The 18,029-nt window shown below is 42.5% G+C and overlaps 3 protein-coding genes across 5 annotated transcripts; 1 reads left to right on the forward strand and 2 right to left on the reverse strand.

Moving 5' to 3' along the window:
• Window positions 1-57: 57 nt before the first annotated feature.
• Window positions 58-1,727, reverse strand: gstz1 (glutathione S-transferase zeta 1). 3 transcript variants are annotated; one of them, XM_058089991.2, is made up of 9 exons: window positions 1,572-1,727; window positions 1,209-1,260; window positions 1,073-1,140; window positions 923-1,003; window positions 718-843; window positions 562-637; window positions 419-471; window positions 301-350; window positions 58-236 (listed from the first exon to the last, which is right to left on the reverse strand). In XM_058089991.2, exons 1-9 carry the CDS (start codon window positions 1,599-1,601, stop codon window positions 110-112), a joined length of 663 nt encoding a protein of 220 aa, XP_057945974.2. In that variant the 5' UTR covers window positions 1,602-1,727; the 3' UTR covers window positions 58-109. The 3 variants fall into 3 exon arrangements, with proteins under 3 accessions (XP_057945974.2, XP_057945973.2, XP_078652530.1); XM_058089990.2 differs by lacking the exon at window positions 1,572-1,727 and adding an exon at window positions 1,341-1,500; XM_078796404.1 differs by lacking the exon at window positions 1,572-1,727 and having other exon boundaries at window positions 1,209-1,293.
• Window positions 1,060-8,841, forward strand: aldh6a1 (aldehyde dehydrogenase 6 family, member A1). Its single transcript, XM_058089986.2, has 12 exons — window positions 1,060-2,064; window positions 2,290-2,331; window positions 2,423-2,497; window positions 2,599-2,760; window positions 2,826-2,904; window positions 3,217-3,519; window positions 3,611-3,732; window positions 4,590-4,779; window positions 5,045-5,226; window positions 5,300-5,479; window positions 6,438-6,536; window positions 6,629-8,841. Exons 1-12 carry the CDS (start codon window positions 2,026-2,028, stop codon window positions 6,731-6,733), a joined length of 1,578 nt encoding a protein of 525 aa, XP_057945969.2. The 5' UTR covers window positions 1,060-2,025; the 3' UTR covers window positions 6,734-8,841.
• On the reverse strand, window positions 5,996-14,148 carry LOC131139984 (basal body-orientation factor 1-like). The gene is made up of 11 exons (XM_058089987.2): window positions 14,105-14,148; window positions 13,778-14,030; window positions 13,634-13,699; window positions 11,786-11,929; window positions 11,631-11,711; window positions 11,487-11,557; window positions 10,161-10,305; window positions 9,318-9,787; window positions 9,149-9,253; window positions 7,622-7,687; window positions 5,996-7,425 (listed from the first exon to the last, which is right to left on the reverse strand). The coding sequence occupies exons 1-11, from the start codon at window positions 14,146-14,148 to the stop codon at window positions 7,347-7,349; spliced, it is 1,524 nt and encodes a 507-aa protein (XP_057945970.2). The 3' UTR covers window positions 5,996-7,346.
• Window positions 14,149-18,029: the final 3,881 nt, after the last annotated feature.

Raw genomic sequence — 18,029 nt, forward strand, 5'->3', positions numbered from 1 at the left:
TTTTTAAAGTAAGCATTCCCGTGTTGTTTCAAATAACTGCAAAATAATGAGGTTAAGTTATGTTCAAAGCATTTTATTTGGCGCGTAAAAAGCCATATCCCAGCATGGGCTATGCTCGTAGTTCAGCAGGTGTGTCTGGCTGGCAAGATGGATGGCTCACTTGGAAGGCTTCCACTTCAAGTAAGCTTTGATTCAGCCTTTGGATGGTTGGATACATGCTCATGTCCACTTTAAACCTGCAGTTTACAAACTGGGTTTAGTGGGATATTATTAAATGGCATTTTATGTTTTTACAAATACCTCTCTGCGTTGTAGACTTGTGGGACCAGACAGATGTCAGCCATGGATAGCTAAAACGGTCAAAGGACTTAATGTGTCATGCTCTCCATTATCGGGCTGTTCAACAGAAAGCTCTTACCTCATCGCCGACACAATATTTCCCAGCCGTTTGCTTCAGCATAGGCTCAAGAGCTGCATCACAAATATCAAATATGCATGTGGTTAATATTCAAATGCTTTTGCTTACTGGGTGGTATGAAAGGAAAAGCGGTGCACACAAACCGTCGAATCCGCGATGAATGAAATGCTGCGCCCACTGCACCTTCTCTGCGCCAATCTTTTGGATCACATGTAGATTCTGAAATGTTCCGAAATGATGACATCACAAATCTCAGCGAAAATAGGCATAACTTCTATAATGAATAAAACTGTGTTCACCTGCAAAGGTTGTATGCCAGACGCAATGAGATCACTTATCATGCGAACCTGGGCCCTTTTCTTTGGCTCTGAGGGCAGAAGGCGAGGTCCTGGTCTGGTCTCATCGATGTACTGGATCACTGCCAACTATAGTATAAAACACTAAGATCTGGGGGGTAAAAAACAATGGTGGATGAGAGGTTTTTTTTGGGGGGGGGGGACTCACTGACTGAGAAAGGGTGATGCCGTCAATTTCGACTGCTGGCACTTGCTGCATTGGGTTTAAAGTCTTGTACTCGTGTGTGAGCTGGAAAACACACATTTGTTCCTCAAATATCGCTTCTGTTTGACTTCTCCTGTGCCATTCATACTCTACCTGCTGCCCTCCATCTTTGATCAGGTTGACAGCTACTTGGTCATATTCAATACCTTTCAAGGCCAAAGCTGCACAAAAAAGCTTTAGTATCACCATGGTAATGTAATATGAAAATGGAGACATTCTAATAACTCACCAATTCGTACTCTCCATGAGCAGGAGCTTCTGAAGTATCCATGGAGGACAGGCTGGGTGAACACAAGGGTAGACAACACATTCATTATGATTATGTGCTCCAGATCATCCTTTAAATGTCCTTTTATTTCACCTTTAATTGCTCCGACATAGCTCCTCAGTTAAGTTTTCCCCCAAAAGTGGAGCTGCAAAAAGTTCTTACCACAAGCACGTTCTCCGCCAGCCAATAGGATGTGTTCCTCACATCCCTCCTACCTACCTACTCTTTGGCTCGTGACTGAGCAGCACGAGAGCTGCATCTGCTTCATATTAGCCGCTTTGTGCAAACAGGACAAACTAGCAAAAAGTCACAATCAGGAATTACCTTTGCCAGGAGAACCCACGACACACGCATAGTCTTTATTTTAAAGTTTCCACATTTGTGTCGTTAAAAGTTGAATGTGTTCCTTTCACCCTGTAAGAGACTGTAAGCGATATTTTTGTAGCAAGTTAGTTCGATGTTTTGGTACCTTTTTTAAATTAAAACCAAAACCCGGAAGTTTTGCTAAAGTGTTTGACTCACCGGTTGGTCAGTGTCTGTAGCTAAGGCGGGAGTTGATAAAATCTCTACCAACCATTGGACAGAACGACCAGGCGTCAACCAACCAGGTTGCGGCATTTGTAGGCGTTTTTTGCACGGCCGAATGGTGAGCCGTAGATTTGTTTACCCCCCGTTTATGAGTAATCCCTTAAAGTGAAAGCTCAGCGCGGTAGTCTGCTGGTGGCCACCCTCTTCTTACCTGCAGAGTTAACTCACCTGGGCGTACATCATCTACATCATGGCCTCCCTGGCTTTAAGATCAACAGTCAAGGCAAAGGTACGACTTTGGAGCAACTTGGTAGTCTTTCCTGTGTAAATGTTAAGGTCATGTGCTAGACTTGTTTACTTAGTACACGCTTCACTCAGACAGGATTAACTTCACTTGATACCTGTTTTTCAAGATTATCTTTAAATAACTACTGTTCACTTATGGTTTCTTATTAATCATGTGAGAGGACGTAAATGAAGCTGTTAACACCCTGGCATTGTGTTTCTTTGACAGTTCCCATTAAAAGTTGGCCACTTGTGTTACTCCTCCTCAGTGGTGCGTTTAAATCTGTATTTCTACACACTTAACTGTCATTTCAACATAATCTACCACGAGTGACTAGTTATCTTTATGTAACTTCTTTCAGCCCACCACCAAGCTGTTCATTGATGGAAAGTTTGTTGAATCCAACTCTACAGAATGGCTTCATATTCACAATCCTGTATGTATTCCGGCATTGCATCACCTCAATGTAATATTCATAAACGTCCTCTGCATTCAGTGATGCACTCACAGTGAAATATATGCTAATCTCCACTGCAGGCCACCAACCAAGTGATTGCTTCCGTACCAAAAGCCACCAAGCAGGAAATGTTGGCTGCTGTGGACTCTTGCTCCAAAGCCTTCTCCTCCTGGTCCGAGACGTCCATCCTGGCCCGGCAGCAGATCTTTCTGCGCTATCAGCAGCTCATCAAAGATAACATTGTAAGTCATAATGGGGCAAAAATGTTGTATGCAGTGCAAACAGACCAAAATCATTTCCATCCCAGAAAGAACTTGCCAAGTCCATCACAGTGGAACAAGGCAAGACCCTTGCAGACGCAGAGGGGGATGTTTTCCGAGGATTGCGTAAGTAACGCACATATACATAACTTTTCAAAGGGCGGCCAATAGGTAAATGTGTACCCTGTGTGTGTGTATGTGTGTGCTGTACCACATGGTTAATGAGTTATGTCAGCTAAGGTCAAAGGTTCATTGAGTTCCATTAAAAAATCAGTGTTGGCGGAGGTCAGCACAAAGGACAGTTCTTAGCGGTCATTAAAGTATTGCTAAAAATAACACAACTAGTGCTATTCCGTCATCATAAAAGCACAGATTTAACAAGAAATGAAACAAGTGAAGCTACCTGAAGTGTTTATATTTCCTATGATCGTCCTCCAGAGGTTGTGGAGCACACCTGCAGCATCACCTCTCTCATGCTGGGTGAAACTCTGCCCTCCATCACTAAAGACATGGACACATACACGTATCGCCTCCCCCTCGGGGTGTGCGCCGGCATCGCCCCTTTCAACTTCCCGGCCATGATCCCGCTGTGGATGTTCCCCATGGGAATGGTGTGCGGCAACACGTACCTCCTGAAACCTTCCGAGAGGGTCCCCACGTGTGCCATGCTGCTGGCAAAGTTGCTGCAAGATGCCGGCGCTCCGGATGGGACCCTCAACATCATCCATGGACAACATGATGGTAAGGGTTGGTGGGCTGCCATGCTGTTTGACACAGTAGTGACTAATTCATACAATAAGAATAACAATTTTTATTGTTTTTCCTTTCTCAGCTGTGAACTTTATTTGTGACCATCCAGCCATCAAGGCTATCAGTTTTGTTGGCTCCAATCAAGCGGGCGAGTACATTTATGAGAGGGGTTCCAAAAATGGCAAGAGGGTACAGTCAAACATGGTGAGGACACACAAGATGCAGTGTTGAATCGATGATATCTTGTACATGTCCACTAGATGGCGGCATTATTCAATGTACAGTACTGTGTTGTCATTTGTACTACAAATGCAAATGGACCATAGGTAAAAGTCTGTGCAAAAGTCTTTGGCCGTGGGTGTCCAAACTTTTTCCACTGAGGGCTGCATACTGAAAAAATTAACAATTGAATATATATATTTTTATTTTTAATATAAAATGTCCCACCCTCTATAACACTAACAAAAGGCTCCAATATTTGGTACATTAGTATGTTATAATTGCATAGCATGCAGTGGAATTGTAATAATATCTCATACCTAAATATAATAAATTTAATGGCAGTGGTAGGAGTTGTGGGCTGCATGGAGATCGAGTGGTTAGCGCACAGGCCACATTGCTAGGAGACTCGAGTTCAATTCCACCCTCAGCTATCTCTGTGGGGAGTTTGCATGTTCTCCCCGTGCATGCGTGGGTTTTTCCGGTTTCCTCCCACATTCCAAAAACATGCTCGGTTAATTGGCGACTCCAAATTGTCCATAGGTATGAATGTGAGTGTGAATGGTTGTTTGTCTATATGTGCCCTGTGATTGGCTGGCCACCAGTCCAGGGTGTACCCCGCCTCTCGCCCCAAAGACAGCTGGGATAGGCTCCAGCACCATTGACCATTGTGAGGATAAGCGGTAGAAAATGAATGAATGAATGACAACCCTACCTGCATCTGTTCTATTATTGTGACAAATGTTTAAAGAAGAAAGCAACTGATGGCCAAATACTTTTGCAACACCTTATGTTAGAAAGGCATATAATACTGTATAAAAATCAGTGGCCTTATACTGCAGGGAGCAAAGAACCACGGTGTGGTGATGCCCGATGCCAACAAGGAGAACACACTCAACCAGCTTGTGGGAGCTGCGTTTGGGGCTGCAGGCCAGCGCTGCATGGCTCTGTCCACGGCCATCCTGGTGGGTGAGGCTCGCAGCTGGCTGCCAGAGCTGGTGGAGCGCACCAAGGCTCTGCGCGTCAATGCAGGTACCCTTCGGCTTCAACTTTCTACTAACTAGCCTCGGTTTCCTCGACAGCCTTCTGTTAAACCAAAACTATGACTCTCCAGAGTGAAATGGAAATGAAAATAGAGATGACGCACAGGAAACCCTCAATTTCTGAGGGAGTTCCGCAGGGTGCCCCTCGTTCTGTTATTTGCGTGCTTCTGGCCAACGCTTTGGAATGTGGGCACCACATCTTGGAGCCGCTGTATATGTAACCTTATAGCTGGTTGTTTTTGGGGCCCGCTCAGGAGACCAACCTGGTGCAGATGTGGGGCCCCTGATCTCCCCTCAGGCCAAGGACAGAGTCTGCAGTCTGGTCCAGAGTGCAGTGGATGAAGGCGCTAAGGTGCTCCTGGATGGCAGACACGTCAAAGTTGCAGGTTATGAGAATGGCAACTTTGTGGGTCCGACCATCATTGCTGAAGTCACAGTATGTCGCTTCCTCTTTTAGTGCGTAAAACATTTTGGTTTGAGTCCCAACCACTTCATTTATGCTCCCACAGCCTCAGATGAAATGCTACACAGAGGAGATATTCGGACCCGTGCTGGTTGTTCTGGAGGCCAACACTCTGGATGATGCCATCGATTTGGTTAATGGCAATCCCTACGGCAACGGTACCGCCATCTTCACCACAAACGGTGCCACCGCTCGCAAGTACACGCATGAGGTGGATGTGGGCCAGGTGAGTGTAGCGCTTTAGAGTTAATACTTCATTCATTCATTCATTTCCTACCGCTTTTTCCTCACGAGGGTCGCAGGGGTTGCTGGAGCCTATCCCAGCTGTCTTCGGGCGAGAGGCGGGGTACACCCTGGACTGGTCGCCAGCCAATCACAGGGCACATATAGGCAAACAACCATTCACACTCACATCCATACCTATGGACAATTTGGAGTCGCCAATTAACCTAGCATGTTTTTGAAATGTGGGAGGAAACCGGAGTACCCGGAGAAAACCCACGCATGCACGGGGAGAACATGCAAACTCCACACAGAGATGGCCGAGGGTGGAATTGAACCCTGGTCTCCTAGCTGTGAGGTCTGCTCGCTAACCACTAGACCGCCGTGCCGCCCGGAGTTAATACTTCATATGCTAAAAAGCACAATTATTTTCCATGTCAAGTGTAGATGTGTGTTCAGGAACCCTCATCCCTCCTCTTCCTACCCACTCAAAGCTCAAAATAGACACAGCAAATACATCTTCAATCAAAACAAATCGACACTGACACTTTTTATAAAGTTCTATAAAAAATGGAGGGATTCCGATGATCCCGTTGAAGTGTAAGCACGCCGTCCTTCACCTTTGTTTGTTTGCCCGTGGAGCCAACCCTGTTTGCTGTTCACATGTCGGGGAATGCTGTCCGGGCCATGTGCTCCACTCCTCTCCAAGCCTCCATACAACAAACAGACACTTTTTTTCCCCTCATGCTTTCCAAGCCTATTTGTGCCTTTTTGGTTATTCTAACCAACTGCCATGTCTTTTTGTTTTGTTTTTTCTCTCCCTTCCCTCTCATCGAGTTTACTGTTTCCAAAACTGCAAACCTAAGCCACAAGTTGTCTTTGTGCTGGTGTCCTAGCAATTTTAGGTCCCGGGAGAACGTTCCCAAGCGTGGAATTGTCGGTAAAACATTTGCTTTGTGCAGGTTGGCGTCAATGTTCCCATTCCAGTCCCCCTGCCCATGTTCTCTTTCACTGGCTCAAGAGGATCTTTCAGAGGCGACATGAACTTCTACGGGAAACAAGTATGTTAACAAATGTTCCCGATCCTCAAAAGCATAACCAACTTACAGATTTAGACCCCTTGATGTAAACGCTTTTGTTTATTTGTGTACAGGGTATTCAGTTCAATACGCAAATCAAAACCATAACCTCACAATGGAAAGCTGAGGATGCCACCATAAAGAGTCCGGCAGTTTCCATGCCAACCATGGGACGCTAGAAAATCAGTTCAGACTGGCCATAAGACATGGAAAAGACTGTTCAATCCCTCAGTGGTGCCTGTTAATAAATAGTATGTTGACTTTTTAAAGGTTGCACTCTATGTGAATGATATTTTGTGCACATAATGCTGTTATTTATCTCTACATTAAGTTGGCTATGTATGCAAATATTGGGACACCTGGCAATTATATTCACTGTACAGGAAGGGGAACTATGGAGTTGAACCCTGGCTGTAACAGCATCCCACTTGTCTGGCAAGACTTCCTACAAGATGAGGAAGTTATCTTTGTCTATTTATTCAGAAGAATATTTATGGACCTTGAGAAGGAGCTTCCTTAAACTGTAAACATAAAGTCGTAAGCGTAGAATCCACCATGTGTTGTTAGAACGAACAATAACATATCACAATGCTTTTCTTTGTAGTATATAATATATAGTTAATAGTTATATAAGAATAAAGTTAACAACAACCAAACACATGCAAGCATGAGTATTTAAAATAACACTGCACCATACACAGACTTGTAATAATAAGATGTGATACTTGCAAATCAGAGACAATCCGAAGTGTAATGGTGAACCAAAGGCCACACAGAGGTCACGTGGTGCATCTATATGGCGCTCGGGTTCGTGGGCAGGAGGGAGTCAGGCGCCTGAGTAATGAAGGTTGACGTCGCGCAGAGCTCCTCTCTAATTGAGAAAGAATTCATTATCATTATACAGTGTAGAAATGTAAGAGATTCATCACATGTAAGACACCCGTGTTCTCACAGCACGCCGTCTTTGCTGCTAAACATGGAACGTCGGCCCAGTAAATCTGCACAGGCTTCGTAATTGCAAGGATGAGGTACAACTTTTGTTCGCCAACATTCATTTTGTGTCTTACCCAGCGTCATGACTGTCGGCGAGGAACGTCTTCTCAGACGGGGGCGCCACCAGATTGTTGGCTTTCCTGTCAGGGAAATATAGATTTGCTGATTATGCAAAAGCATATTACCATGTTTTACACATTCCTTGTCATTTTCCTCACTTAGATCTGCGTCTTTATGGCTGCATTTACACCACACAGTATTTATACTTCCATATATGGGTTATGGCAGAAAAAAAACATGTTCAATTGGATATCCTCAGTTCAGAAACCCTCTTCTAAATGTGGATAAAAATCTCATATGAATAATGAGATTATCTATGGGGCAATGTTTAATAATGGTATTTATTCATTTGGTTTGCTTCTGCACACTCGCTCTCTCCACCTAAATATACATTAGCTCACAAAAGTAGTACACCCCTCACAATTCAGCTATAGTATAGCTTCTCAAGAGAAAAACCTAAACATGAAACTTGGATATACTTTAGTGTAGTCAGTGTAAAGCTTGAATGGCAGTATAAATTTACTATCATCGGAAAATGACTAAATAGCTGGGAAAAAGTGAGTAGCAAGAAAAATTGTGTCTTATAGAATGGGGCTGCATGAGTGCTGCCTGCACTGGGGAGCTGCGGTTCACTGAGGGAAAACAAGAATTCCAGCTTACTGTGACATTCTGAGGTAGCGTATAATTCAATCCCTTGGGAAACTGGACCACATGGATAACAAATCCAAACAAGCTGTAAAAAGACTATACAAAGTTTGACTTCTACAGTATTGTCCCTTGAGAAGTATAGTAAAATGTGAGGGCTGTACACACATGTGGGATAGTGAATTCTTTATGTGCATTTTGGGTGGTTTCAGGTGTTTTTGGTGAATGTATACAATGATGTGAGTCACTTAAAAGGATTTGTAAATAAAACATTTAAACCTGCAGTGTAAATACAGACTAAGATACTGTATACACACACATGAAAGCGTTAACAGACTGTTTGAGCCTACAGATGTTGTTATTCCAGTGGACCAAGTGCCAGGCTGCTCTTTGTGCGATATACATCTCCTTTGCCATGCATGCAGATCTCCTGCACAGTCCCCTCTGAAATCATCTTACCAGCTGCTCTCTGACCACAAGTGTTCAAAGGACTAAATAAACTCAAGAGCGCACGTGGGGAGGAGCCAACTGCCTACAAGTGCATTGATGTGACCAGATGTTTGTTTCGAAGCATAAAAGCCTGTTTTTACTATTGTGCCCAGATTCTTTCTTCACTCTTTTCAAGCAGCAGGATGGAAAAGAAAATTGGTCAAAGCCAAACTGATGTTTTATGGTATCCTCTTAAGCAGAGAAAATGACTGTTAAAAACATTAAAAAGAGGGAGGAGTCACCAGAAGTTCAGCCTGAGCTAGGACTACTGCGCTTTTGTTCCTCTGAGTTCATGGTTTCATTGTGGGGACGTTAGCAGTAGACTGGCGTTGAGTGATGAATAAGCAGCCGGAAAGCCTTACTTAAAATGTCCCAGAACCAACACAATTACAGACGGGCTTTATTACCTTGGCCTTTGTCTGTTCATTTTAGCAAACAGAAGCCGAAGAACCTGCTCCCTCTGTTCCCACGTCAGGTCTGACATTTCCACTTGACCCCCAAGCTGATGTGTCCTAAAGAAATGAGATGAACTGAAGGAAATGAAGCTCACACGGAAATGACATGACAAAGACCTACCATCTAGCAGCCTCCTCCATGTCCGAATAAACGGAATTGGTGCTATGAGGTGTGTTATGGAAGGTGCGTATGGGTGGGAACTTGAGCTTTCCGGCGGTGGCCTGTTTGAGTGTCAAGTGATAAGCCTGCTGCGCCTCCTTTTTGTACTGCAGCCGACTGGCAGCAATCTCCTCCTTCACCTGAGCCAGCGCTTCATGGAAGAAATTCTCCAGCTCTGTGCGCTGCTCCACAATGGTGCTTGCTAACCTCTTGATGTGCTTCAGTTCTTTCTCCCGCATGGAGAGCAACCTCTTGAACTTCTCCAACTCTATGTCAATGGTCTGACTATTAACGAGCATCTTCTCCCTGTCATGGTTTTGGTCACCGATTTTTTGTTCCAGAGAAGCGACCTGTACTTTCAAGTGGCTCAACTCTTCTTTTTGGGCCACCATCTGGGCTGCATTCTTCTTTGCCATCATCTCCAATGTCTTCTGGAGGAACCAACACAAGATTAAGTTGATTAAGTTATGCCAAACATGGAAGAAAAACATTGTATTTCATTGGGTTTCACTTTCAACAAGATGGACTTGGTGGAGTGTAACCAATATTTATTTGTATTGGTAGAAACCACTGAATCTGAACTTGCAGGCTTGTGGAAACTCACCACAACCACAGACCGTGGAGAGAGTAGTAAATACACAGAGGCAGAACAAGCAAACGACACAAGGGGAGAGCCCACCTCCTGAATTTCATGTTTCATAACTGCCATGATTGAATATAAAAACAGAAAAATAAACGTCTCCATTGAAGCATTACCTAATAATACCTGACCTGCTGTTTGCTGTCCTTTGGCCCGAACCTTACCTTGTCCAGTGCCAGGGATGCGTTTTCCTTTGCCAGTGAGTTTGCTAGTTTCTGTAGGCCCTCTACTTCCTTCATGTGGTGTTTCAGTGTCTCATTGAGACGGACGTTCTCCTTAAACACACATCTTGAGGCGTCGTCCAATTGTCTGAAAGGCCCCAAATGCAAACAAGTTAGGCCAATGCACTGTTTTCCCTACCATATGTAAATTTTATGTTTATTTTCCATTAAGGTCTAGATCAAGCAGAAGTAATTTAAGTGGCATAAATTCTGGTGTTGTACTAACTAAATTTTGAGGAAAAAATCAGGACGGTCTTTATTTGACTGGTGTCAATCAAAAAACTCTCAAGAAGCCCCCCCCCCCCCCCCCCATTGCAGCTGGTCATTACTCAATGTAACAGTCTGACTGACGGTGTCATCTTACAAACAACACTAAACTCATCACACAGCAACTCAACACCCAAAATGTGCATCTAAAAACATATACAAACATGTACTAATATGAGTTTCAAATGGGGGGGAAACCATTTACAGATATTCCCATAATGCGTTTTCTTTGAGCAAGAGCATTTCATTGGTGGACAAGCAGCAGAGAAAATGGTGGCTGGAGCGGCAATGCTGCGTCTGTCCACCAGAGGGAGGCTGACGTCATTACAGCGCCCCAATGAATGTGTTTAAAATGTGTTTTTTTATTTTAAAGTCACATCGGTGCATGTTTGTATATTTATTAGGCATACCTTTTCAGTGTTAAGTTGCTGTATGATGAGTTTATTGTTTCTTGTCACAGACTATTGTTTATTTCTCCTGTGATTTCCATTGGTTGGACGAGCTTGTTGTGAGTACACTGATAGCTCATGATTGGCTCCTGCTAAAGAAAAAGCTACTGTTACCTCCCCGACTAGCGATCGGCACAGAAATATTTATTTTCCAGTTAGTAGCCTTTCTAGTGCATTCTAGTATTTGTGAAATGTAACTGCTGTGTCGTCATATTACCAAAAAGTTAGACTAATTGCAAACCAATGTCTAAAACCTAGAAAATGCAATAAATAAGAAGAGTTGTTTTTTTAGATTCTTTTCCTTTCCTTTTAGACATGTTCATTGACTCAGACCAATGCCAAACTGGGCCTCACTCTCTTCTCCCTGAAGGTCTTTCTGGAATATGTGGGATGTGATTGTTGGCATTGCACATGAACAAGCATATGACCAACCGTTGTGGCTCCGACACAACATTAGGTTCTAAATTATATAGTTAAATGACCAAATCGTTTTTCTTTGTGTAGTGAACATGCTGTAAAAGATTAAAATTAGACCGTCAAGGGGCATACTCACACAACAGCTTCATGGTGGGCCTGCTCTTCCACCTGTGCTATGGTTTGCTCAGCATCCTTTTCCAGACGAGCCTGCAAGGACATCCACTCTTAAACATGTCAAACTATATTCGAATTTGTAATTTTTTTTAAATAAACAAGATACCTTTTCTTTGAAGAATCTGTACTCTATATTGTTGAGGTTTTCCCGGTACTCCTTCTGAGCAAGTTCCATGCTTTTACGAATCTGTGACAAAGGAAAGTCAGGGTCGCTGGTCTTTTAAATGCAAAACAATGAGAAACTTTTTTTTTGGTTCTCACATCGCTGAGCTCCTGCTCCATTTCCGCTTTCCTTGTCTGGAACTCCTCAATCTTCTTCATTCCATCCTGTATCATCTCAAACTCACCTGCTCTCTTTCTGAACAGTTCCTTCATCTCATTGATTTCAAGTGTGTAATGTTCAATCTGTTGAAAATATAAGATGCATCTTCAAATGAGTATGTGTATAACTTAGAACCATACATCTATACTGTTTGTTGGAGCATTTATGGGAGAGGATTCCAGTCTTAGATTCCACCCAGATCCCACATTGCGCCAACTTAAGGTCATATCAGTCCAAGTAAAATACCTTACGATGCCACCAGAGAAACCAGTCTGAGAAAAAATGTGACAAAGTGACCAAAATCACAAGAGCTTGGCAAAACAGGCACCCACAAATTTGTACATGATGACTAAATGAGAGGCTATCAACCATTTGATTATAACTTTGGTCCAAATCGTTATTCTTCACATAACTATGTATGCCTACAGACGCGCATCAATCTACACATAAAATATGGACTTCTGGCTTTTAAAAAAGTGATATTTAAAACAGAGTGTTCCGCAAGCTCTGCGGTGGCTCCAGCTGAAACACTCTTTATCGCGTAATTGTTTGGTTCAATCTAGCAAAATTCCAGATTCATGCCGTCTAACCCCTCGGGCAAGATGCCCGTTTTGATGATTTTACTGTCCGCCAGTGAGAAAGATGCTTGGAAGCAACATTTTTTGAGTTTCATGTGTGACCTTATGATATATTTGACAGTTGCATACATGTCTAAAATCAGTTTTCACATTCCTAACTTGCGTATGTGTAAAGGGAGGTTAACAACTGTAAAATTGAACTACAATATAGTAAGTACTACTCACCCTTAACAACACCTGACAGCCTCAAGATGAAAGGTAATGTTGGCATCTTCTGGGTAAAATGAATTTGCCTATCTTAACAATATTTATTTGTAGGGGTGCCACAAGATCTCGCAGGATTAAAACATGATTCAACCGATTCTACTGACACCGGACTCACACTGAACCCGTTGCGGCCGCTGGAAGCATTCCGCAAGATTTAAGTTCCTGTTGTAGGCTCACACTAGCTCTGTGTTGTGCAGCTCCATCTCCGGCGGCCGTATGGCACAACAGAAAGTTTGCGGTCTAACTTTTTTTCAGACGCCGGTGCACTCTCTGGTCAAGCTATGGGTTTTTCCGCAGCCGGAGCGGAGCTCGGCGTTGCATCTACCAGAGTCAGTGTGAATGGCACTTTGCTGCAAGCCGGCCTAGATCAGGACCGGAGATGCAACTGATTCAGCGTGAGCCTGGGGTGAGCAGCCTGTCGGACATTGCAGTATGTTCTATCACAATTTCCCTTGCCTCACTTGTAGCCAACTGTGGTACTGCCACAAAAAATCACAAGAAAAATCCAAGCACTTCTACTGGAGTGAATCCATTAGATTCACACAGTCTCACATATGGTTTCCACAAGATCTGACTGACGTTTTTCAAGCATACTTTTCAATATTTTCATTTTAATTTGGCGTGTGTTACATAATTTTAAACCCAATGATGTAGAATAATAAACAGTCACATTTGATGTGTGGTAAATGCAAGACTTGCACATGCAATTGCTTTTTTCCCAGCAGTCCCTTTAAAATGATACTTTAACACCGAGTTTAAAATAAACACAAGTGGGAATGTGAGTTTGCGTTTGTTTTATGGCCCCTTTGTTTTTGTTTATTTGGACTGACCCAATAACATATTGTACAGCTGGCTTAGTCGGGAGCTGCTGAGCTGAGCTAGCATGCTAGCCGTTAAGAAAACAATGAATATTTTCTTGGGGTGGTTTTATTATAAACTCACCAGTTTGCTTTGTTGCTCACAAGCAAGAGCCTCTTGACTTTTGAGTGAGTTCTGGAGCACATTAATCTGTTATAATGACGAAAATTTAGTTAAAACGTTATTAGCTTTCACTCGCACTTCCTGTTACTGAAGCTAGTAGCTTACCTTCTCGTCTTTATCTGCCTCCAGCCTCTGCCAGTAGGCTGTAGCGTCCAGGTTTTCCCGCTCAGCGTGCGACAGCTGATTGGTCAGCTCATCGTTGGCACAAGCCAGCTGGCGGCAGCTCTCGCGATACCCCGTGAGAGTTTGGTTGGTAAGCCGTAACTTTAGCTCCCATAGAGCAATATTAGCTTTACCTTTCTCTAAGTCCAACTCTTTGTCGCCTTTGGACACTCTTTTACCACCCTTCTTTACTTTCCTGGTGTGAAGCAGTAAGTAGAAATGACACATTTGACTATGGTTGCGGCAAAAAAAGCAAAAATAAGCACTCACCCGCTTTTTGTCTTCTTTACTTTGACTACTTTCTTCCTCTGCATCTTTCCGCCTGTTAAAATGCTGCCTTACTACGTACGTTCTGCTAATAGTAATGGCAGCATCTCCTATGTAACCGGCTGTGGTCGTTTGTGTAGTGTTGCCATGGAGATGCAGCCTGTCGCTCAACAAAAGGTCAAATTACTCTGCCATAGGATCTTACATGGATCATGTACATTTGATACAGAGCCTTGTGTGTACTTGTGTTTGGTTCAGTTGGGAATCCAAGTTTTTCCACAGGCCACAGTGTAAACACCATTTCCTCGGTGGACCAAATGCATTGAAAAGTGCTGACCGTGGATGGGAATTGTCTGTGAGTTAAGACACACCAAGAACTATAAACATTTTTCTTTTAAAGTTTTGCCAAAGCAAAATGACTCATAGTTTTCTGCAACATTTCAGCAGTGCATTTCCATAATTGAAAAGGTTAAATTAAAATAAAGGTTAAACAATGAGACCAAGGCCAAACATAATCCATTCTTGGAATCGAGCTGCACCATTGTTGAGCTTTCAAAACATTTGTATATATATATATATATATATTTTATATTTAGGTTCCCTACTTATGTGTTACCGACTCGTTGCATGTTGCTGTGTGATGCTTAGAGATGTCACAAGACGCTCGATTCACGAGACAATACAAGTTTGGTTCTATGAGAACAAGAGGAGATGAGATTTTAAGGACATTACAATTAAAAATATGTGACAACATATTGCAATCTGCTAATTTAATTTCTGCTACATTACACTCTTCTGCACAGTGTGTGTATGCTCCCAACCCCGCCTCCACCCACTGAGACGAAGACACTGTATGACAAACAGGCTCACTCCGTTAATGCTGTTGTTCTGTTGAACAAACACACCAAGTTGCTGAAACCGTTGTGCACAGTGAACTCTCTTTCTGCCTGTTTAGAGGCGGGAGATGAATTAATTTTGAATTATTGGGTTATTTATTAATTAATTTATTATTGACCCAGGCCGATTTTTGTGTTGCGTAAAATCTCCTGCCATTTCCGATTTGTTTGACAAGGTCATTGTGAGTTCCTTAGGGGCTACTGTTTGCCAAAATAAAGAATAACTTCCTATAAGCAAGCTGAAATGCCCTGTGATTGGCTGGCGACCAGTCCAGGGTGTACCCCGCCTCTCGCCTGAAGACAGCTGGGATAGGCTCCAGCATCCCCTGCGACGCTAGTGAGGAAAAAGCGGTAGAAAATGAATGAATGAATGAAGCAAGCTGAAATGCCTGTGGCCATCTCTTGTGTGACTATTTGTGTTATACAGTGTGTTTTATCACTTATTAGCCTATTAGCTCAAATTTAGGACAGCTTGTAGTGGTGTTTGTTAACAAGTTAGTCACTTGGCTGAAATGTGATACCGGACTGACTCACATAGATTCTACTACGTCTTCTACAAATGCCAGTAGTAAATTGAGCTTGAGAAGTAAGCTACAGAGTGGAATTATAGTGTTAGCTGTGTTCTTGTGCAACTTTTTCCCCTTATTGTAAGAAGCTCTTCAAGATATATAGTATTCCCTTTCCAGCTTTATCATTGTTTGTAATCACTCACATACTTTCTGTGGTTATCTTTTCACAAATGCCTCCTGTTTTTGACATTGACAACGTCTATGTTCTTATTATATTTTTTTCCAAGGTATGGGAATGCCTTTACTACAGAACTGCAGTTGTGTTTGTGGGAACAAAAGGCAGAGCTCATAATTGAAAGCCACACATTCTTCTATGTCATCTCATTCAGAGAGTCCTCAATGTGGTCCACAGGTTGTTCATCAAACCAAGCTGGATACAAGATATTGCGAAAACGCTGGGCGTAGCGACAATAAAGTGGATCATATAGCGTACTGCGCTCTAGCATGGCGAACAGAGTTTGAAGACTAAATTTAAAGGTAATTACTATGACAGTGAGGAGAGAAAACTGAAATAACCCTGAGCTTTTCAAATCTGTCATTATCATTGGAATTGTAATGACAAGGTTTAGGCCTCTTCAGTGGACCTTTAGGGGCAGGACACCCACAAACATGGCATTCCTGAGGCCAACCTTGCAGCATATTAATGATATATTGCACTGTGTAGATTACAAAGCTGAGGTCCCTTCTTGTGCTTTACGGTTTCACTTAACTTGAAGCAAAATACCAACCCTGGTATTGAAACTACTTCTCCTCTAAAACGCTGTCGCTAATGTGCTGTGTCATGCCATAGTGGTGCACTTTTACAAGACATCCGAACATAATTTACAACCCGTAGTGGCACATTTCTAAAAATTACTGGTGTAAATATGCCCTCATATGACATTATACTTGGAAGGTCGGCGCTATTACATGACTTTATAATTGAAACACCAGTGTTGGTGTGTGATGTTAAAACACCAGTACCAATTTCTTTAAGTGGATTGCCGCAATGCAAACAATGTACAGTATACATTCTATGGCTCCATTTTTTGCATCGTATGTCTGAACTGAAGCATTCAACCATATTGCAGCCAAGCAATGTTTTTGACGACTTTGGTCAACTCTTAATGCCAAAAAAAGTGATGTTTATGTGTCTTTTTGCACCACAGCGAAACCATTGAATTCGATCGCCATCGAAGAGTTCATTCCCAGTTCTCGGGGGAAAAATGGCACAAAATGCATAATTTCAAATGTGCAAATACGGTGACATCTCATCTTCGGAACATATACAGGTGTGCTTGTGTTTTTGCATTTTCGTGACATATATTCCAGATTTTGCGTCATGCGTCAGACCACAGTGAGAGACTAGTTCAGCAAGCATCAAAGGATTAACTCTGTTCATGTTTTGCTTTTTCTCTTTTTTTGTGCAGCACTTCTGAAAAAGGACGAGCCTCAGCAAGAGCTGCTAAGATAAGACGAATGTGACCAGAAGGATATACGCTGGAGTTTTGTGAAGTAAGCTGACTCACATTTAACACGGTAAGGCTGCAATGGTATTTGAATAGTATTTTTTACAATGGTGAAGTTCTTTGTAAACTTATGTAACAGGTAAATGTATTGAAAAGTAATATTTGTGAGACAATCTGTGGCCCAAATAACTTTACATTATAACTTTTCTTATTAAGACTGCATTAATACTATTATTAAGACTTAATGTTATCTTCTTTTTACACTTGTATGACAGTTAAAATGTTTAAGTGTAATAAACATTTTACAATTCCAAAAAGTTGACCCTCTCCTTAAGAGAAAAGCTGTCTCACGAGAACAGGCCACCAAAAGACTGTGAACTATATCACTACGACATATGATTTATCCTGCACAAGGCAGGATTGGAACCACCACATTAAGTGTTTTGCGCACAATACGTATAAACCAATCCAAGCTGGCCTCGGGTTTGAGACGTGAGATGCTTTTTCTCATCGGAGTACCACAGTGTTAATGTCCAAGCAGAAGCTGTAGTTATTCAACACTTGATCAAACTTACTTATGATTTGTCAGATCAAATCACAATTGCTGCATAAAGCTCATCTACTGCAATCTGGAGAAAACTGCTCAGCCACATTAATACCGGTAATAAGTTCATTGTACACAACAGTTCCAATTACCGTGGTAGTTGTTTTGAAAGCCAATACCCATTAAATATAATAACCTAGAAAAACCTTTACAATTAAACTTGATAGCGATTGTCAGTCTGAGTTCCCATCTCATCTGCATCACTTGAAAACTTGCCCCTCCCAGAGAACTAAGAAGGTTCACAGAAGAAGCTGTCATGGAACCCCCAATCATTGAAAACATGACTGTCTGGACAACAAATAAAACTTGGCATGGTCGTACTTCTACTGTGTTCAGTGAAGCATGCAGATCATCGAGATCGCAGACAGGAAAGTGCAACCAAAAAGATATTCTCATCCTTGTAATTTGTTC

The sequence above is a fragment of the Doryrhamphus excisus genome, linkage group LG14, assembly GCF_037039965.1.
Source record: "Doryrhamphus excisus strain RoL-2023G ecotype Guam linkage group LG14, RoL_Dexc_Guam_v1.1, whole genome shotgun sequence".
NCBI classification, from domain to species: Eukaryota; Metazoa; Chordata; class Actinopteri; order Syngnathiformes; family Syngnathidae; genus Doryrhamphus; species Doryrhamphus excisus.